At 46.3% G+C, this 23,454-nt stretch overlaps 1 protein-coding gene across 1 annotated transcript in view; it reads right to left on the bottom strand.

Moving 5' to 3' along the window:
* ulk4 (unc-51 like kinase 4) overlaps positions 1–23,454 on the bottom strand; it is a gene marked incomplete at its 3' end in the record, with an annotated part of 112,954 nt that overhangs the window by 78,542 nt on the left and 10,958 nt on the right. Inside the window, exons 16-19 of the mRNA XM_052511986.1 lie at positions 22,756–22,802; positions 20,276–20,354; positions 9,689–9,796; positions 7,716–7,799 (exon numbers count right to left, since the gene is read on the bottom strand). Of these exons, the coding sequence (XP_052367946.1) occupies positions 7,716–7,799; positions 9,689–9,796; positions 20,276–20,354; positions 22,756–22,802 (318 nt within the window). The remainder of the gene's footprint in view (positions 1–7,715; positions 7,800–9,688; positions 9,797–20,275; positions 20,355–22,755; positions 22,803–23,454) is intronic.

Consider the following 23,454-nt stretch of genomic DNA (forward strand, 5'->3'; position numbering starts at 1 on the left):
GGCCTAAAACCATAACCTAGGGCTAATACTGTAGGGCCTAAAACCATAACCTAGGGCTAATACTGTAGGGCCTAAAACCATAACCTAGGGCTAATACTGTAGGCCTAAAACCATAACCTAGGGCTAATACTGTAGGCCTAAAACCATAACCTAGGGCTAATACTGTAGGGCCTAAAACCATAACCTAGGGCTAATACTGTAGGCCTAAAACCATAACCTAGGGCTAATACTGTAGGGCCTAAAACCATAACCTAGGGCTAATACTGTAGGCCTAAAACCATAACCTAGGGCTAATACTGTAGGCCTAAAACCATAACCTAGGGCTAATACTGTAGGGCCTAAAACCATATCCTAGGGTGTATACTGTAGGCCTAAAACCATATCCTAGGGTGTATACTGTAGGCCTACTGTGAACCATCAGATCCTCCTCTCCACCCTCTCCGAGTTGGGCATCTCCGGCGCGGCCCACGCTGGATTGCGTCCTACCTGACAGGTCGCTCCTACCAGGTGGCGTGGCGAGAATCTGTCTCCTCACCACGCGCTCTCACCACTGGTGTCCCCAGGGCTCTGTTCTAGGCCCTCTCTTATTCTCGCTATACACCAAGTCACTTGGCTCTGTCATAACCTCACATGGTCTCTCCTATCATTGCTATGCAGACGACACACAATTAATCTTCTCCTTTCCCCTTCTGATGACCAGGTGGCGAACCGCATCTCTGCATGTCTGGCAGACATATCAGTGTGGATGACGGATCACCACCTCAAGCTGAACCTCAGCAAGACGGAGCTCCTCTTCCGCCCGGGAAGGACTGCCCGTTCCATGATCTCGCCATCACGGTTGACAACTCCATTGTGTCCTCCTCCCAGAGCGCTAAGAACCTTGGCGTGATCCTGGACAACACCCTGACGTTCTCAACTAACATCAAGGCGGTGTCCCGTTCCTGTAGGTTCATGCTCTACAACATCCGCAGAGTACGACCCTGCCTCACACAGGAAGCGGCGCAGGTCCTAATCCAGGCACTTGTCATCTCCCGTCTTGACTACTGCAACTCGCTGTTGGCTGGGCTCCCTGCCTGTGCCATTAAACCCCTACAACTCATCCAGAACGCCGCAGCCCGTCTGGTGTTCAACCTTCCCAAGTTCTCTCACGTCACCCCGCTCCTCCGCTCTCTCCACTGGCTTCCAGTTGAAGCCTAAATCCGCTACAAGACCATGGTGCTCGCCTACGGAGCTGTGAGGGGAACGGCACCTCAGTACCTCCAGGCCCTGATCAGGCCCTACACCCAAACAAGGGCACTGCGTTCATCCACCTCTGGCCTGCTCGCCTCCCTACCACTGAGGAAGTACAGTTCCCGCTCAGCCCAGTCAAAACTGTTCGCTGCTCTGGCCCCCAATGGTGGAACAAACTCTCACGACGCCAGGACAGCGGAGTCAATCACCACCTTCCGGAGACACCTGAAACCCCACCTCTTCAAGGAATACCTAGGATAGGGTAAGTAAGGGTAAGTAATCCTTCTCACTCCCCCAACAAGATTTAGATGCAAGTGGCTGTTCCACTGGTTGTCATAGGTGTTTGCATAATTTGTAAGTCGCTCTGGATAAGAGCGTCTGCTAAATGACTTAAATGTAATGTAAATGTAAAACCATAACCTAGGGTGTATACTGTAGGCCTAAAACCATATCCTAGGGTGTATACTGTAGGCCTAAAACCATATCCTAGGGTGTATACTGTAGGCCTAAAACCATAACCTAGGGCTAATACTGTAGGGCCTAAAACCATAACCTAGGGCTAATACTGTAGGCCTAAAACCATAACCTAGGGCTAATACTGTAGGGCCTAAAACCATAACCTAGGGCTAATACTGTAGGCCTAAAACCATAACTTAGGGCTAATACTGTAGGCCTAAAACCATAACCTAGGGCTAATACTGTAGGGCCTAAAACCATAATATAGGGCTAATACTGTAGGGACTAAAACCATAATCTAGGGCTAATACTGTAGGGCCTAAAACCATAACCTAGGGCTAATACTGTAGGGCCTAAAACCATAACCTTAAGAACCATAAACCATAATACTGTAGGGCCGACATGGGGATTGAACACAAAACTATGAGGACAAAACAGTTCAATGCAGCTCTTTATTAAGCTTAGTATCTCCACTACACGAGGATCGAAAAAGCCCCAGTAAACAATTCTATATGAGAAGAAGACTCTTATCATAGTGGTAGCTATAAGTCTTTACTAAGCTTAGCCTTTGTGTCTCCTCTAGTTTGAGCCTGTGCTGTATGTTCTCCCAGAGTGTTAGCCGTGTCAGACTGAGAGGAGCCCTGCAGTCTCTCTTGTGGTTTCCCCAGCCTGCAACAAGTGCCTGTGTGTAATTATGTCCCTTTTGAAGCAGCAGCGCAGCACCTGGACCAGAAGAACGCTCTATGTAAATTCAGGACCGCCAGCTAAGCCTTTCATTATCCGGCTTGTTTTCATCTCTCTGCTTAGAACTCTATCCTCTCCGTTTAAATGGCATGTTTAATGAATAAGAGTGATATTAAAACCAAAAAATATCAAAACGGGTTTTAACTTTGTGAAATGTGTATTTAGAAGATTACAGAAGAATGCAAAGATGGAGCTGGCATGTAGTACGTCAGACAGCAAAACACCTACAAGACAGTGTGGAAAGGATCTCTGAAATGATTACCATTGAGTACTACAATACTTTAAGATACAATCTCCCTTGAAGAATGTCTACGTTCTTTTAAAAGAGACACTTCCCACTCGGCACACACTGGCTGAATCAATGTTGTTTCCACGTCGTTTCAATTAAATTACGTTGAACCAACGTGGAATAGACGTTGAATTGACGTCTGTGCCCAGTGGGTTCTCTAGCTCACAAAAAATGAAAATATTATTGATCTTTGCAATATGGACCAGGTCAACACCCTAAAGATTGATGCTTCCTTCTGGAGCAAAACATGTATTCATTTGTTTTTGTTAAGCAGCATTAAATGTCCTTCCACACAAACAGAGAGTATCTGTCATTATTATTGCAGGACATTGAATTGCATGTCAGAAATCCATATGTAGAAATGTAGCAGTGTGTGATGAAGCTGGTTATTATTACGAGTCATCCAGCGGTAATTCGTCCCAAATGGCATCCTACTCCTTATATAGTGCACTACTTTTAACCGGATCCAAAAGTAGTGCACTATATAGGAAATTGGGCTATGCTTCAGAGAGAGATTAGGCTGCAGCTGATTAGGAGCAGAGCATTACAGTAGCTCCTGTGTTGGACTGATACATGTTTAATATGAGTGGAGAGCTGTGTGGAGTGGAGCGGTGCGGTGGACAGGACTAGGAGATAGAGGAGGAGGGTTGAAGCCCCTGGCTCCCTCTCCCTGGTACAGATACACCACCGCCACAGCCTCTGTTCCCAAACACACCTTTCATCATTGGCAATGGGTACATCTTCTTCACGCTCATAAATACTTCCTGCAGGCAGCTCAAGTCTGGCCCATCTCTCTCTCTCTCTGTCCTCTCAGTCGTTTCTCCTGCCCGCCTCTCTCTCTCTCTCTCCTCTCTCACTTGATTCACCTGCCCCATCTCTCTCTCTCAGTCATTTCTCCTGCCCGTCTCTCTCTCTCTCAGTCGCTTCTCCTGCCCGTCTCTCTCTCTCTCTCTGTCCTCTCTCAGTCGCTTCTCCTGCCCGTCTCTCTCTCTCTCTCTCTCTCTCTCAGTCGCTTCTCCTGCCCGTCTCTCTCTCTCTCTCAGTCGCTTCTCCTGCCCGTCTCTCTCTCTCTCTCTCAGTCGCTTCTCCTGCCCGTCTCTCTCTCTCTCTCTCTCTCTCTCTCTCTCTCTCTCTCTCTCTCTCTCTCTGTCCTCTCTCAGTCGCTTCTCCTGCCCGTCTCTCTCTCTCTCTCTCTGTCCTCTCTGTCGCTTCTCCTGCCCGCCTCTCTCTCTCTGTCCTCTCTCACTTGATTCACCTGCCCCGTCTCTCTCTCTCGCGCCTTCTCCTCCCAGTCTCCCTATCTCTCGCTTCCTTGCCATCTCTTCCCAGTCTCCTTCTCCCTTTCCATCTCTGGCATTCAGGCTCCCCTCTCTCTCACGCCCAGACTTTCCCTCCATCTTCCTCTCCCTCCTGAAACATTTGCTGATGCTGCTACACTCGCTGCAATGTTACGGTATGTGGGTTGCTGCCCTTAACAAGAGAACAAGCAACTCTCTTCTTGACATCTTATTCTCACAGTTTGTTTGTGCTTTCAGAATCAGCTGTGGTCATGAAAATCTGACATGCAAACACAGCTAGAATTTCAGTTAAGTGCATTTAAAGTGGTGTAAGCATTTCACATATCAATTAAATTTGAAATGTTTTAACCATGTTTTAACCATGCAGGGAAATGCTGCATAAATAACATATGAAAACATACAATCGCCGGCCAGTTTATTAGGTACACCCATCTAGTACTGGGTCGGACCCCTTTGCCTCCAGAAGAGCCTGACTTCTTTGGGGCATGAATTCTACAAGTTGGAAACATTCCTCAGGGATGTTGGCCCATGCTGACGTGATGTCATCACGCAGTTGCAGCAGATTGGACAGCGGTTCTCCACCGCCACCAGCCTGTACCGTTGACACCAGGCAGGATGGACTCATGCTGCTTACGATAAACCCTGACTCTGCCATCAGCATGACGCAACAGGAATCAGGATTTGTCAGCCAAGGCATTGTTTTTCCACTCCACAATTGTCTAGTGCTGGTGATGGCGTGCCTGCCCACTGGAGCCGTTTCTTGTTGTTTTTATCTGATAGGAGGGGAACTGGTGTGGTCATAGTAGACCATCCGGGACAAGAATCGACGAGTTGCGTGTTCTGAGATGCCGTTCTGCACACCACTGTACCGAGCCATTATTTGTCTGTTTGTAGCCTGCCTGTTACTGTAGCTTGCATGATTCTTGCCATTCTCATTCAACCTCTCTCATCATCAAACTGTTGTCGCCCACAGGACAGCCGCTGACTGGATGTTTTTTGTTTGTCGCACCATTCTGAGGAAACCCTAGACACTGTCATGCGTGAAAAGCCCAGGAGTCCGTTTCTGAGATACGAGACCTGGCGCGCCTGGCACCGACCATCATACCACACTCAGTCGCTTAGGTCACTCATTCTAATGTTCAATCAAACAGTAACTGAATGCCTTGATGCCTGTCTGCCTGCTTTATATAGCAAACCACGGCCACGTGACTCACTGTCTGTAGGAGCGATCCATTTTGGTGAATGGGGTGATGAGTCTAATAGACTGTATATAGGCTATGCTATCTAGTCTAATTGCCATATGTTCTTGTTTACAAAGACATGAAGCTGCTGAATCATGCATGCTTGCCACAGCCAGGATCCATCCAATCAAAACTTAGCTAGAATTCCCATCCTACTCGGAAAGTTTGACTTCAATCTGTGTTTAGCTGGTGAGGTTCTCCCTAGAGAAGTAGGCAAGTGTCAGTCAGCACTCATCATCGCTCAATAGAAAGAAATAAGAAAAGCACTCGGTTGGCAGCGTCTTAATGACCGATGTGGTGTGAGTGCGTGTGTGCTGTGCTTCCCTTCCTCAGTCATTTCCCCCTCCCGGCCCTCAGAGAGGAGCACCCACAGAGTTATTATTAGTCAAGGTGGCTGGTGGAGAGAGACAGACCGACTGACTGACTGACTGACTGACTCTCAACACCACTTAACTTTCCTGATAGTATTATTCTCATTACAGCTCAGAGTCTGTATTGAACAAATCCTTTAATTAATCAACAAAAGTCCCCTGTGCTTGCAGTTCCTACAGGACTCATACAGACCTCTCTCTAGAACTATCCCATACAGACCTCTCTCTAGAACTATCCCATACAGACCTCTCTCTAGAACTATCCCATACAGACCTCTCTCTAGAACTATCCCATACAGACCTCTCTCTAGAACTATCCCATACAGAACTCTCTCTAGAACTATCCCATACAGACCTCTCTCTAGAACTATCCCATACAGACCTCTCTCTAGAACTATCCCATACAGAACTCTCTCTAGAACTATCCCATACAGAACTCTCTCCAGAACAATCCCATACAGACCTCTCTCCAAAACTATCCCAGTCACTCAGACAGAACTCTCTCCAGAACAATCCCATACAGACCTCTCTCCAAAACTATCCCAGACAGTCACTCAGACAGAACTCTCTCTAGAACTATCCCAGACAGTCACTCAGACAGAACTCTCTCTAGAACTATCCCATACAGACACCCATACAGAACTATCTCCAGAACATACCCATACAGACCTCTCCAAAACTATCCCAGACAGAACTCTCTCTAGAACTATCCCATACAGACTATCTCCAGAACAAGCCCTCTCTCCAAAACTATCCCAGACAGAACTCCCAGACAGAACTCTCTCTAGAACTATCCCAGACAGTCACTCAGACAGAACTCTCTCTAGAACTATCCCATACAGACACCCATACAGAACTATCTCCAGAACATACCCATACAGACCTCTCCAAAACTATCCCAGACAGAACTCTCTCTAGAACTATCCCATACAGAACTATCTCCAGAACAATCCCATACAGACCTCTCCAAAACTATCCCAGACAGAACTCTCTCCAGAACTATCCCACACAGTCACTCAGACAGAACTCTCTCCAAAACTATCCCAGACAGTCACTCAGACAGAACTCTCTCCAGAACTATCCCATACAGACAGAACTCTCTCCAAAACTATCCCAGACAGTCACTCAGACAGAACTCTCTCCAGAACTATCCCACAGTCACTCAGACAGAACTCTCCAGAACTATCCCAGACAGTCAACGTTGTCAACATTGTAAGAAGCATGTACATTAACTTTCACTCTGATGCTGTGAGGTCCCTTGATGTGAAACAGTCTTCAAAACTACTGACCCAACAACTCAACAGATAACATTCTAGAGGTATATAAAAACATCTGACATCATTTCTAGGAAATATGCTAACAACAGAGAAGATGGACAGGATCCATTACACCATTATTATTCATATGTTTTAAATAGAAGACTGGAGATTATGGATCAGAATTCACAAATTTGGTGTAAACTGTCTGGACAGAACCTCTTTTCAGGCAAATCCTTTCAATGAAATTACAGTAGATGGCATCAGACTTAAATTGACCTACGTACAAATAAAGTTTCTTAAGTACATTAGGTACAACTAAATTATATTCCCCCCCCCACCCAACTCACAAATCTTTTGAATAATATTGCTCCATATTGGTATATACGCTGGCCAGCCTAAAACTTTTGCTAATTAGTTTATAATGAACACGTAATATCAACTCTCCCTTCTGGGAGAAGAGACATCGTCTTTTGAAACAAACTCAGTTTTGTAATTAAGAAGAACAGATGCACCAGCTGAGGAACAACGGTCCTCTGGCCAGACTGACTATCTGGCTGACTGACACACGACTGCACTACACACAGCCTACATACAGAGTGTGTCTCCACCGGTCGTTAATTGCCGGCGAGGTCATGACAAGGACCCATCCATCCCCTGGTTGTTTTGATGCAGGTACATGACAGGGGCTGACGACTGGGTCTGCTGCATGCCCTTGACTTGCAGTTGGCAAACAATGCCTGTAGGGCCTTGCAGGAGGATCATTACCGTGGAACTCCCCCACCCCCCTCCCTCCCTCCCTCCTGCTGAGGCAGGTGCAGCAGTCTTACCCCTTCCCGAAGGCACCTCATTAACACCGTGTAGGCGGCAGCAGGAACAACCCACAGCTCTCCTGGGTTCTCTTTCTTCTCCTCCTGCGGGGAGAGAGGGAAGGGAAGGTAAGAAAAGGGGAGGGGCTGTGAGTGGAGACAGAGAGGACCTCTGTAGCGGCTCGTTGGGGGAATAATTAGGGCAAAACAAAGCAGCAGCAGCTAGCGTAATTAGGCTAAATAAATAAGCCCCAGCAAATGATCTAGCTAGCTACCAAATTTGGAACTTGGAAATGCCTTTGGTAACGGTGAGGGAATGTGTGTTATTATGTAGTAAACTGGGGATATGTGAATTAATTGGCTCCAAAACATATTGACAGTAAATAATGAGGAGTGATGTAGTGAACCAAAAGCATATGGAAACACTGTTTACACACAGAATAATCTTTATGCACCTATTACACTACACGTGAAGTTGTTTTGAGTTAGCTTGCATTTACACTATTCTCCTCCTGTCATCTCCACTGCTGCTCACATTGTCCCACCTTTTCATCACTACATCCGTGTTAATGAGGCCTTTGATCATACACTGTGCTGCATGCAGATGTAGGATCTTCATTTGATCCCTTCCTGCACGGCAGGAAATGCAGACTTGTAGTATATTTGAGTTTTTAAAAAGTTTCAAAAGTTTGTCATTTCCACTTTGAAATTTCAGACTTGATTTGCCCTAACGAAAAATGCATCAACCCCTACAAAAATGTTGCTGCTGCAGGATCATTTTCCTGCTGTAGGTAACCGTCTCAAATTAAGATCCTACATCTGCAGTATTCAGAGAGCCCATTAACCACATGGCTTGCTTTTACCTAAGCTCTGCTTTTATGCCGTCTATTCATTTTTCTGTGTTTTAAAAACACATTTTGTTATGTAATACGGTATACCTACAGTACATCGATCCTCATACATATTGTTTCCCCATGTTGTCCATGATGTATTAATAATATGAAAGGACCTATAAATGTTGCTCGAATCTCAGAATACTCCAAATTCTTTAGAGGCTTCTCCGTTATTCTGTGGAGGCGGTGTACAAATTCCTAAGATTCTCAGTTAGCATAAATTAGGAGAAAGAGAATTGTCGCGTGTACCAATATGGTGTGGATCCATAACATGAAATTACTCTTCACTGGTATTTTTATTAAACTAGAACTAACGCTACCTGAATTCAGCCTTGAAAGCACATTTCCATACAGTAAAATACTTTTGTGGAGAAAAAACAAATAGCCAATAGAGAATAAACAGCACTTTAAAACCCTTTACTTCTATTGGTTATTGAGCTAATAAAGTCAATGGCCATTGTGTGAGTGCTGCACTGAGTGACCCTGACAAACTGGAGAGATCAGAGAGGAACAGGAACCCCCCTGAAAATAAAGATACTATCCCACCACCAGGAACCTTCATGTGTGTCTACATGGCTTTCAGATGCAGCGGGAGGTCAAAAAACTTACAGTCAAAACAGCGTGAAAGTTAAACAGCTTTTTTGCATAGCTTTTCAATGGAATAATAAACTAGTGGCAAGACATTATGAAAAGCTATGAAAAGCAATACTGTGTGTTGTAGAGCGATTTGTCGTTTAGTGTTTTCAAACCCTTGCACAAACTGTAGTGAGCATTCATCAAAAACAAAATACAGACAGACAAACATCTTTAAGTGCTGATATTACTGAGAGTGCTTAAATACAGTAGTTATTTAAGCAGGTATCTTTGTGGTAGATTATCAACAGTATCAGAATATCATCATAAAGGCCTAAGCCAACAGACATATAAGTCATTAGCTGTACAGCACTTTGTGACAACTGCTAATTTAAAAAGGCTTTATAAAATACATTTGATTGATTGATTGAATAGAAGTTAGTATGTCTAATTCATTGTGATGGCAATTTCATTATGACAGTAGAAGGCATAGGGTTGAAAGGGCACTGCTTTGGAGTATATCGTCACCTGTGTGGCGATGAGGTAGAGCAGCTCCCCCAGTGGCGGCAGCAGGCACTGCTTCAGTTTGCTGTTCCTGAAGTTCTCCCTGATCAGCTCCGTGAACATGACAACAGCCTGGAGGCGCAGGGAATGCACTAGCATCAGTCACTCACTCACAGTTGTGACAGTACTCCTGCCCTTCACAACGCTTTATATTGAATAATGTACCCTACCAACACTGGATACGCAACAATGTCCAGACAGAGTAGAATACTGTGCTATGCCAGAAGTTATGTTTTCCCCATTCAATCGTGTGATTCTTCTACTTTAGCACTAAAGTCTACATTGTCAAAACTGAGGTCTTTAGACATGACAGATGATTCAAAGCTCATTACTCCATGAATGTGGCGGCAGGGTAGCCTAGTGGTTAGAGCGTTGGACTAGAAACCGGAAGGTTGCTAGTTCAAACCCCCGAGCTGACAAGGTACAAATCTGTCATTCTGCCCCTGAACAGGCAGTTAATCCACTGTTCCTAGGCCGTCAGTGAAAATAAGAATTTGTTCTTAAATGACATGCCTAGTTAAAGGTAAATAAAATGAAGCCAACATTGTAACACTATAAAGGGTACAGAGCTACATTATAACACTATAAAGGGTACAGAGCTACATTATAACACTATAATGGGTACAGAGCTACATTATAACACTATAAAGGGTACAGAGCTACATTATAACACTATAAAGGGTATAGAGCTACATTATAACACTATAAAGGGTACAGAGCTACATTATAACACTATAAAGGGTACAGAGCTACATTATAACACTATAAAGGGTACAGAGCTACATTATAACACTATAAAGGGTATAGAGCTACATTATAACACTATAAAGGGTACAGAGCTACATTATAACACTATAAAGGGTACAGAGCTACATTATAACACTATAAAGGGTACAGAGCTACATTATAACACTATAAAGGGTACAGAGCTACATTATAACACTATAAAGGGTACAGAGCTACATTATAACACTATAAAGGGTACAGAGCTACATTATAACACTATAAAGGGTACAGAGCTACATTATAACACTATAAAGGGTACAGAGCTACATTATAACACTATAAAGGGTACAGAGCTACATTATAACACTATAAAGGGTACAGAGCTACATTGTAACACTATAAAGGGTATAGAGCTACATTATAACACTATAAAGGGTACAGAGCTACATTATAACACTATAAAGGGTACAGAGCTACATTATAACACTATAAAGGGTACAGAGCTACATTATAACACTATAAAGGGTACAGAGCTACATTATAACACTATAAAGGGTACAGAGCTACATTATAACACTATAAAGGGTACAGAGCTACATTATAACACTATAAAGGGTACAGAGCTACATTATAACACTATAAAGGGTACGGAGTTTCACCTTTATTTTACTAGGCAAGTCAGTAAAGAACAAATTCTTATTTTCAATGACGGCCTAGGAACAGTGGGTTAACTGCCTTGTTCAGGGGCAGAACGACATATTTTATATCTTGTCAGCTCTGGGATTCGATCTTGCAACATTCCGATTACTAGTCCAACACTAGGCTACCTGCCGCCCCAAATTATTGGAAGGATCCACATAATAACCACCTCCCTAAAACATACACCCCCTCCCCCACACACACATAAATTCACATATAAGCAAACACAACCCTAACTGGCTAATTCGTGGAATTAGCATTTTCCTAGTCTCGTCCTCTTTAGAAGTGGGGAGGATGTGACGGACTTACTGCGGCAGCGCTCTCAGCAGGGTGCTATGCAAATAGGCAGCACACTCAGTGCGAGGCGGCCTGGCGCTGGCCGGTAAAGAACATAAATGGTGACTTTGCAGGAAACAGATGTTTGGCTCACGTTTGATGCCAGAGAGAAACAAAGCTTTGGCAGGAGAGATGTCCTGCAACTGACTGACGATTCACTGTTCAAGAAAACAAACAGGCTAAGTTGGAGCCACAACACACGGCTACTTCCTCCAAACGCATCACTATCGCTCCTGTACAATCCGCTACTACCCCCCCTCCTCCCCTCCTCCATCCCCCCAACCCATAAGGCAGAGCTTTAGACTACTGAGGCTACAGACAGTTTAAGGCCATGCAACATTAAGCATCCCTGCGAGGCTTGGGGAGGGAGAGACAGAGAGACCAGTTTCTCAAGGCAACCGAGGTTTTGTTACTCATCATCACTATCATCACGTCTCAGCTGTGGTTCAGAACAACACGAGACTGGAGTCTTCCTGGAGACATCTCAGCAGGCATGAAGACAAATTATCACACCAAGGGCAATGGGCCAAAGTGACATGAAAATACTACATTTCTTACGATTAAACTAACAAAGCAGTAGCTTTGTGATTTGTCCGATTTTAAAATTTGATTTAAACATCACATTAATGCAACTGATCAATTGAATCAATAAAATATCCCTGGTATGTGATTTAGCTGAATGAATGTATTGTGACATTTAGTGGTTTGAGCCTGATCATTCACTCATTACAAACAGGGTGGCAGGATGGCAGGCAGGATGGCAGGCAGGATGGCAGGCAGGATGGCAGGCAGGATGGCAGGCAGGATGGCAGGCAGGATGACAGGCAGGATGGCAGGCAGGATGGCAGGCAGGATGGCAGGCAGGATGGCAGGCAGGACAGGCAGGATGGCAGGCAGGATGGCAGGCAGGATGGCAGGCAGGATGACAGGCAGGATGGCAGGCAGGATGGCAGGCAGGATGGCAGGATGCAGGCAGGATGGCAGGCAGGATGGCAGGCAGGATGGCAGGCAGGATGGCAGGCAGGATGGCAGGCAGGATGGCAGGACAGGATGGCAGGCAGGATGGCAGGCAGGATGGCAGGCAGGATGGCAGACAGGATGGCAGGCAGGATGGCAGGCAGGATGGCAGGCAGGATGGCAGGCAGGATGGCAGGCAGGATGGCAGACAGGATGGCAGACAGGATGGGCAGGACAGGCAGGATGGCAGGCAGGCAGGGATGACAGGCAGGATGGCAGACAGGATGGCAGGAGGATGGCAGACAGGACAGGATGACAGGCAGGATGGCAGACAGGATGGCAGGCAGGATGGCAGGCAGGATGGCAGGCAGGACAGGCAGACAGGATGACAGACAGGTCAGGATGGCAGGCAGGATGGCAGGACAGGATGGCAGACAGGATGGCAGACAGGATGGCAGGCAGGATGACAGACAGGCAGGCAGGCAGGATGGCAGACAGGATGGCAGACAGGATGGCAGGCAGGACAGGCAGACAGATATGTCCTGATGTCCTATTGATGGAAGGAGCAAGCTAATAACAAACAAAAGGTGACCTGCTATGCTGTTATGTGGTCAATCAATATCCCACGGCTGTCCAGAAGAAGACAGGTGTTTGATCTAGGGCTGACGCCTGCGACACACATGACCTCAGGCGTTTCGGGAGTCTATGGTCCCATAGATCACCAATGGCCTCTGCCTATAGTTATCAGAAGGACATGAGACATATTGCTTTGGCCAGCGAGCAATAATTGACTCAAGCCATTTGGGATGTGTTTTTGATGATGAATACATGGATACCAAATTATTCAAATGTTTTTGGAGTAATGGATAAACAACCTAAATTAAAATTGAACAAACCTAAAATTCCCTAAAATAACAATCTTTACACAATCATAGTTTGGCAAAAGACACAAGAAATCAAACTGAATAGAATCAACAGCAGTGTTCATTGGCCCCAGCACTCTGTTCCGTTTCCAGTAGTGAGGAGTGAGAACAAGCCTCCAAGCCCTGTCTGAGGAAATGGAACAGGCTAATTCTCCCACAATGAGAGGAGGGAGGCAGGAGGCAGTCTGTTCTGCTCATTCTGCAGGGACGGCCGGCACGACACACTAGGCCAGTTTCTAAGGGACACTGGGTGGAAACAGCAGACAGTGTGTGCAGCACTATTGACGCGCTGCCATGAGAGAGAGAAAATGTCTGAATTGGGGCTTGGTGGTTTATGGCACAGAAAAGTACTGCCTCTGCCAGGGAAGATAACACTTAATTAGAATGATGTTGAAGTATCCATAGAGACAGGCAGAGGAAAGAGGATAATACTGAACTAATTCCTCTCTTCCTGTCCTAACTAAGCCAACAGTATGCCTGAAAAATAGCAGCTGCAGTCATTGCCGCTCACTGTTTTAAAGGACTGTGAGAAATGGAGGTTTGTAATGATAGTGTAGGGCCAACTTGACGTCTGATTCTGTTATGTAGCCTATAGAGCGTACTGAGGCATCAAATTCAACGCTGACAATAAACATTGAACTTTGCGGCATTGTAACTTGTGAGTCTCACTGTGAGAACTCCTTTCAAAAAACAATCGGCGCAACACGAGCCCGGACCAAGAGAGAGAACTCGTCTCACAGTGGAAACTTTAACTAGGATCACGGACGACCACTGAGATCCACAGTGTGGCAGACATATGGAGATGGTGGTGACAATAGCCCTGCCCTGAAGCAGAAATGGCCATGACTGCGGCTGACCATCAGACACAGAACCCCTGTGGAGAGCACGATGATAAAAGTCTCTGGGATCTGTCACTCTGGGAATCTGAGCAAGCTGTGCCCAGATGGGTGGTGGGGGGCGGGGCGACAAATCCTCAGCCATCTTTACAAAAGAAGACTGTGGAAAATAAAAGTCACTGCGCCATTCTCTGGTGTGCCGATTAACGACGGCCATTTTGTATATCGCTCGTATACCCCTCCTCTATGAGCTTTAAACCTATAAACCACCACAGGAAATCATGGCAAACCCATGTAAGACGTGGATCAAGGGTGGAGGCGCCAGATTTCACATCAAATAGAATCCTGTTTTTTTAAATGATTAACCGCAGTGTCTTTGACAGTTTGTTAACGGCTCCATAAGCATGTTTGGGCAGGTGGATCGGTGGCGCTTGTTTAGAGCTCTACCTACTGCTGGGTTACAGTGGCATCTGGTGATTCACCCCGGTACTTTCTCTCACTACCGCTGGGTTACAGTGGCATCTGGTGATTCACCCCGGTACTTTCTCTCACTACCGCTGGGTTACAGTGGCATCTGGTGATTCACCCCGGTACTTTCTCTCACTACCGCTGGGTTACAGTGGCATCTGGTGATTCACCCCGGTACTTTCTCTCACTACCGCTGGGTTACAGTGGCATCTGGTGATTCACCCCGGTACTTTCTCTCACTACCGCTGGGGTACAGTGGCATCTGGTGATTCACCCCGGTACTTTCTCTCACTACTGCTGGGTTACAGTGGCATCTGGTGGGTACTTTCTCTCACTACCGCTGGGTTACAGTGGCATCTGGTGATTCACCCCGGTACTTTCTCTCACTACCGCTGGGGTACAGTGGCATCTGGTGATTCACCCCGGTACTTTCTCTCACTACCGCTGGGGTACAGTGGCATCTGGTGATTCACCCCGGTACTTTCTCTCACTACCGCTGGGTTACAGTGGCATCTGGTGATTCACCCCGGTACTTTCTCTCACTACCGCTGGGTTACAGTGGCATCTGGTGATTCACCCCGGTACTTTCTCTCACTACCGCTGGGTTACAGTGGCATCTGGTGATTCACCGCTGGGTTACAGTGGCATCTGGTGATTCACCCCGGTACTTTCTCTCACTACCGCTGGGTTACAGTGGCATCTGGTGATTCACCCGGTACTTTCTCTCACTACCGCTGGGTTACAGTGGCATCTGGTGATTCATCCCGGTACTTTCTCTCACTACCGCTGGGTTACAGTGGCATCTGGTGATTCACCCCGGTACTTTCTCTCACTACCGCTGGGTTACAGTGGCATCTGGTGATTCAACCCGGTACTTTCTCTCACTACTGCTGGGTTACAGTGGCATCTGGTGATTCAACCCGGTACTTTCTCTCACTACCGCTGGGTTACAGTGGCATCTGGTGATTCACCCCGGTACTTTCTCTCACTACCGCTGGGTTACAGTGGCATCTGGTGATTCAACCCGGTACTTTCTCTCACTACCGCTGGGTTACAGTGGCATCTGGTGATTCACCCGGTACTTTCTCTCACTACCGCTGGGTTACAGTGGCATCTGGTGATTCACCCCGGTACTTTCTCTCACTACCGCTGGGTTACAGTGGCATCTGGTGATTCACCCCGGTACTTTCTCTCACTACCGCTGGGTTACAGTGGCATCTGGTGATTCACCCCGGTACTTTCTCTCACTACCGCTGGGTTACAGTGGCATCTGGTGATTCACCCCGGTATTTTCTCTCACTACCGCTGGGTTACAGTGGCATCTGGTGATTCACCCCGGTACTTTCTCTCACTACCGCTGGGTTACAGTGGCATCTGGTGATTCACCCCGGTACTTTCTCTCACTACCGCTGGGTTACAGTGGCATCTGGTGATTCACCCCGGTACTTTCTCTCACTACCGCTGGGTTACAGTGGCATCTGGTGATTCACCCCGGTACTTTCTCTCACTACCGCTGGGTTACAGTGGCATCTGGTGATTCACCCCGGTATTTTCTCTCACTACCGCTGGGTTACAGTGGCATCTGGTGATTCACCCCGGTATTTTCTCTCACTACCGCTGGGTTACAGTGGCATCTGGTGATTCACCCCGGTATTTTCTCTCACTACCGCTGGGTTACAGTGGCATCTGGTGATTCACCCCGGTATTTTCTCTCACTACCGCTGGGTTACAGTGGCATCTGGTGATTCACCCCGGTACTTTCTCTCACTACCGCTGGGTTACAGTGGCATCTGGTGATTCACCCCGGTACTTTCTCTCACTACCGCTGGGTTACAGTGGCATCTGGTGATTCACCCCGGTACTTTCTCTCACTACCGCTGGGGTACAGTGGCATCTGGTGATTCACCCCGGTATTTTCTCTCACTACCGCTGGGTTACAGTGGCATCTGGTGATTCACCCCGGTACTTTCTCTCACTACCGCTGGGGTACAGTGGCATCTGGTGATTCACCCGGTACTTTCTCTCACTACCGCTGGGTTACAGTGGCATCTGGTGATTCACCCCGGTACTTTCTCTCACTACCGCTGGGTTACAGTGGCATCTGGTGATTCACCCCGGTACTTTCTCTCACTACCGCTGGGTTACAGTGGCATCTGGTGATTCACCCCGGTACTTTCTCTCACTACCGCTGGGTTACAGTGGCATCTGGTGATTCACCCCGGTACTTTCTCTCACTACCGCTGGGTTACAGTGGCATCTGGTGATTCACCCCGGTATTTTTCTCTCACTACCGCTGGGTTACAGTGGCATCTGGTGATTCACCCCGGTACTTTCTCTCACTACCGCTGGGTTACAGTGGCATCTGGTGATTCACCCCGGTACTTTCTCTCACTACCGCTGGGTTACAGTGGCATCTGGTGATTCACCCCGGTACTTTCTCTCACTACCGCTGGGTTACAGTGGCATCTGGTGATTCACCCCGGTACTTTCTCTCACTACCGCTGGGTTACAGTGGCATCTGTGATTGTACTTTCTCTCACTACCGCTGGGTTACAGTGGCATCCCGGTACTTTCTCTCACTACCGCTGGGTTACAGTGGCATCTGGTGATTCACCCCGGTACTTTCTCTCACTACCGCTGGGTTACAGTGGCATCTGGTGATTCACCCCGGTACTTTCTCTCACTACCGCTGGGTTACAGTGGCATCTGGTGATTCACCCCGGTACTTTCTCTCACTACCGCTGGGTTACAGTGGCATCTGGTGATTCACCCCGGTACTTTCTCTCACTACCGCTGGGTTACAGTGGCATCTGGTGATTCACCCCGGTACTTTCTCTCACTACCGCTGGGTTACAGTGGCATCTGGTGATTCACCCCGGTACTTTCTCTCACTACCGCTGGGTTACAGTGGCATCTGGTGATTCACCCCGGTACTTTCTCTCACTACCGCTGGGTTACAGTGGCATCTGGTGATTCACCCCTGGGTTACAGTATCTTTCTCTCACTACCGCTGGGTTACAGTGGCATCTGGTGATTCACCCCGGTACTTTCTCTCACTACCGCTGGGTTACAGTGGCATCTGGTGATTCACCCCGGTACTTTCTCTCACTACCGCTGGGTTACAGTGGCATCTGGTGATTCACCCGGTACTTTCTCTCACTACCGCTGGGTTACAGTGGCATCTGGTGATTCACCCCGGTACTTTCTCTCACTACCGCTGGGTTACAGTGGCATCTGGTGATTCACCCCGGTACTTTCTCTCACTACCGCTGGGTTACAGTGGCATCTGGTGATTCACCCCGGTACTTTCTCTCACTACCGCTGGGTTACAGTGGCATCTGGTGATTCACCCCGGTACTTTCTCTCACTACCGCTGGGTTACAGTGGCATCTGGTGATTCACCCCGGTACTTTCTCTCACTACCGCTGGGTTACAGTGGCATCTGGTGATTCACCCCGGTATTTTCTCTCACTACCGCTGGGTTACAGTGGCATCTGGTGATTCACCCCGGTACTTTCTCTCACTACCGCTGGGTTACAGTGGCATCTGGTGATTCACCCCGGTACTTTCTCTCACTACCACTCCCATTGGATGATCATAATGCTGCATAGAGACTAGACTTCTATGCCTCTGCTGCGATTAGTAACAGATTTAGGGGATTTTAATTCAACAGATTTGACTGTTGTTGTTGATGTTGTAGGGGTCTTTCACATAGTTAGAATTGTGTGTGTGTAAACGATTGTGAGATGTTTTATTGAGACTACTACACTGTCTGCTCTGGTTCTAACAGTTAAAGTGATGTTCAACTATTCAGCAGCTCATGGCTTTGACAGTTATATGTGATACACCGATCGAATCCCAAATGGCAGCCTATTCCCTACATAGTGCACTTTGACCAGAGCCCTATGCATTTGGGACACATGCACCATTGATACATAGAGGACAAGCATAGGTGCTGTGACAACAGGGTGAAGGGGCCCGGTGCAGTGCTGCTGGACTATGCCAGTCTCAGCAGTGTGACAGACTGTATCATTAACCTCAGCAGTGTGACAGACTGTATCATTAACCTCAGCAGTGTGACAGACTGTATCATTAACCTCAGCAGTGTGACAGACTGTACCACTAACCTCAGCAGTGTGACAGACAGTACCACTAACCTCAGCAGTGTGACAGACAGTACCACTAACCTCAGCAGTGTGACAGACAGTACCACTAACCTCAGCAGTGTGACAGACAGTAGCACTAACCTCAGCAGTGTGACAGACAGTACCACTAACCTCAGCAGTGTGACAGACAGTACCACTAACCTCAGCAGTGTGACAGACAGTACCACTAACCTCAGCAGTGTGACAGACAGTAGCATTCCGCCTACTAACCTCAGCAGTGTGACAGACAGTAGCACTAACCTCAGCAGTGTGACAGACAGTAGCACTAACCTCAGCAGTGTGACAGACAGTAGCACTAACCTCAGCAGTGTGACAGACAGTAGCACTAACCTCAGCAGTGTGACAGACTGTACCACTAACCTCAGCAGTGTGACAGACAGTACCACTAACCTCAGCAGTGTGACAGACAGTACCACTAACCTCAGCAGTGTGACAGACAGTACCACTAACCTCAGCAGTGTGACAGACAGTACCACTAACCTCAGCAGTGTGACAGACAGTACCACTAACCTCAGCAGTGTGACAGACAGTACCACTAACCTCAGCAGTGTGACAGACAGTAGCACTAACCTCAGCAGTGTGACAGACTGTACCACTAACCTCAGCAGTGTGACAGACAGTACCACTAACCTCAGCAGTGTGACAGACAGCGTGACAGACAGTACCACTAACCTCAGCAGTGTGACAGACAGTACCACTAACCTCAGCAGTGTGACAGACAGTACCACTAACCTCAGCAGTGTGACAGACAGTAGCACTAACCTCAGCAGTGTGACAGACAGTACCACTAACCTCAGCAGTGTGACAGACAGCGTGACAGACAGTACCACTAACCTCAGCAGTGTGACAGACAGTACCACTAACCTCAGCAGTGTGACAGACAGTACCACTAACCTCAGCAGTGTGACAGACTGTATCATTAACCTCAGCAGTGTGACAGACTGTATCATTAACCTCAGCAGTGTGACAGACAGTACCACTAACCTCAGCAGTGTGACAGACAGTACCACTAACCTCAGCAGTGTGACAGACAGTACCACGAACCTCAGCAGTTTGACAGACAGTATCATTAACCTCAGCAGTGTGACAGACAGTATCATTAACCTCAGCAGTGTGACAGACAGTATCATTAACCTCAGCAGTGTGACAGACAGTATCATTAACCTCAGCAGTGTGACAGACAGTATCATTAACCTCAGCAGTGTGACAGACAGTATCATTAACCTCAGCAGTGTGACAGACAGTACCACTAACCTCACCAGTGTGACAGACAGAGTGACAGACAGTACCACTAACCTCAGCAGTGTGACAGACAGCGTGACAGACAGCACCACTAACCTCAGCAGTGTGACAGACAGTACCACTAACCTCAGCAGTGTGACAGACAGCACCACTAACCTCAGCAGTTTGACGGACAACGTGACAGACAGCACCACTAACCTCAGTGACGGGGGTCTCCTCTCTGAGCTCAGTGCAGTGGGATGCCAGCAGCCCCAGCACCCGCATCACCTTAAACTTCCTGGAATACACGCACACACACACGCACACACACATGCACACGCACACACACACAGGACACAGTTCTAACCATAAATATATGACACTGTTTTAACCTGAAATACAAAAACATCCATATACATAGGCTACTAATGTCATAGTCTTCCTGGAATAGACAGACAGGTCTGGTGTAAATACATGGAAAACATACACAGAAATAACACTGCCATTTTTTACATCATTTTTTCACTATTTAGTAATAAGTGTTGCTGTAATTATATTCATTTAATCTATACAACATCCTTTCTTAATTCCTTTCAACAAAAATATAAATCCTCACGTCAAAAGTGTTTTTATGATCCTGATGATGGACATCTCTCTACCAGTGATTTACAGCATATCCAGACCAGGCACCAGATCATTGTAAAGGCTAACAGTGATTTACAGCAGTATATCCAGACCAGGCATCAGATCATTGTAAAGGCTAACAGTGATTTACAGCATATCCAGACCAGGCATCAGATCATTGTAAAGGCTAACAGTGATTTACAGCATATCCAGACCAGGCATCAGATCATTGTAAAGGCTAACAGTGATTTACAGCATATCCAGACCAGGCACCAGATCATTGTAAAGGCTAACTCTGATTTCAGTGCATGGGATCCAGACCAGGCATCAGATCATTGTAAAGGCTAACAGTGATTTACAGCATATCCAGACCAGGCACCAGATCATTGTAAAGGCTAACAGTGATTTACAGTATACACCAGACCAGGCATCAGATCATTGTAAAGGCTAACAGTGATTTACAGCATATCCAGACCAGGCATCAGATCATTCTAACCAAAGGCTATGACACTGATTTAACCAGAAATCCAGAAAACATCCAGATCACATAGGCTACTAATTCATAGTCTTCCAGACAGCATCAGATCATTGTAAATACAGTGGAATCCAGACCAGGCATCAGATCATTGTAAAGGCTAACAGTGATTTATCACATATCCAGACCAGGTTGCAGATCATTGTATTAATTTAATCAGTGATTTACAACATATCAGACCAGGCATCAGATCATTGTAAAGGCTAACAGTGATTTTATGATCCAGACCAGGCACATCATTGTCTACCAGTGATTTACAGCATATCCAGACCAGGCACCAGATCATTGTAAAGGCTAACAGTGATTTACAGAATATCCAGACCAGGCACCAGATCATTGTAAAGGCTAACAGTGATTTACAGCATATCCAGACCAGGCACCAGATCATTGTAAAGGCTAACAGTGATTTACAGCATATCCAGACCAGGCACCAGATCATTGTAAAGGCTAACAGTGATTTACAGCATATCCAGACCAGGCACCAGATCATTGTAAAGGCTAACAGTGATTTACAGCATATCCAGACCAGGCACCAGATCATTGTAAAGGCTAACAGTGATTTACAGCATATCCAGACCAGGCACCAGATCATTGTAAAGGCTAACAGTGATTTACAGTATATCCAGACCAGGCACCAGATCATTGTAAAGGCTAACAGTGATTTACAGCATATCCAGACCAGGCACCAGATCATTGTAAAGGCTAACAGTGATTTACAGCATATCCAGACCAGGCATCAGATCATTGTAAAGGCTAACAGTGATTTACAGCATATCCAGACCAGGCATCAGATCATTGTAAAGGCTAACAGTGATTTACAGTATATCCAGACCAGGCACCAGATCATTGTAAAGGCTAACAGTGATTTACAGTATATCCAGACCAGGCACCAGATCATTGTAAAGGCTAACAGTGATTTACAGCATATCCAGACCAGGCATCAGATCATTGTAAAGGCTAACAGTGATTTACAGCATATCCAGACCAGGCACCAGATCATTGTAAAGGCTAACAGTGATTTACAGCATATCCAGACCAGGCATCAGATCATTGTAAAGGCTAACAGTGATTTACAGCATATCCAGACCAGGCATCAGATCATTGTAAAGGCTAACAGTGATTTACAGCATATCCAGACCAGGCACCAGATCATTGTAAAGGCTAACAGTGATTTACAGCATATCCAGACCAGGCACCAGATCATTGTAAAGGCTAACAGTGATTTACAGCATATCCAGACCAGGCATCAGATCATTGTAAAGGCTAACAGTGATTTACAGCATATCCAGACCAGGCACCAGATCATTGTAAAGTGCAGTAGGCTACAGTACATGCTAGACATTATTTCCATGCACTGGCGTATGGAGAATGGAGAGAATGGTTGTATGTATGTATGTATGTATGTATGTGTGTGTGTGTGTGTGTGCGTGCGTGCGTGCGTGCGTGCGTGCGTGCGTGCGTGCGTGCGTGCGTGCGTATGTATGTATGTATGTATGTATGTATATATGGGGTCGGACAGGTGGAAGCTAAAGGAACTCACACATCCCAGTTAGGTGCTAGACGCAGCTGCTGGGTCAACACAGGGAACTGTCACAAATGGAGAGAACACAACAGCAGTTGGTTAACACTGCAATATATCTACAGTACATATCATTCTTAGTATATATTTCAGTGGATATATGCAGATTGCATTTGGATTACTGATACAGTGTTATTTGCATTGTCAACTGGATTAGTTCTGACCGTCATGACTTCTTGACTTTTTTATATTTATTATTAGTGAACTTGATTGACATTTTTGCTGCACTGTTAGGAGCTGGTAACACAAGCATGTCGCTTCACCCACTAAAACATCTGTGTAGGTGACCAATAAACTTTGATTTGACTGAACTACCAATGTCTAGGTTGCATCTCAAATGGCATCCTATGTCCTATGTAGTGCACTACTTTTGACCAGGGCCCATACTATATAGGGAATAGGGTGACATTTGTGACGGACAATATGTGACGCACTTATATGTACAGTGCCTTCAGAAAGTATTCAGACCATGGACTTTTTCCACATTTTGTTACGTTACAGCCTTATTCTACAATTGATTAAATAAATACCCCATAATGACAAGGCAAAAACAGATTTTTAGAAAATGTTTGCACATTTATTAAAAATAAAAAACAGAAATACCTCATTTACATAAAAGTATTCAGATCTTTTGCTATGAGACTCTAAATTGAGCTCGGG

Source organism: Oncorhynchus keta, unplaced genomic scaffold (genome assembly GCF_023373465.1).
Source record: "Oncorhynchus keta strain PuntledgeMale-10-30-2019 unplaced genomic scaffold, Oket_V2 Un_contig_777_pilon_pilon, whole genome shotgun sequence".
Lineage (NCBI taxonomy): Eukaryota > Metazoa > Chordata > Actinopteri > Salmoniformes > Salmonidae > Oncorhynchus > Oncorhynchus keta.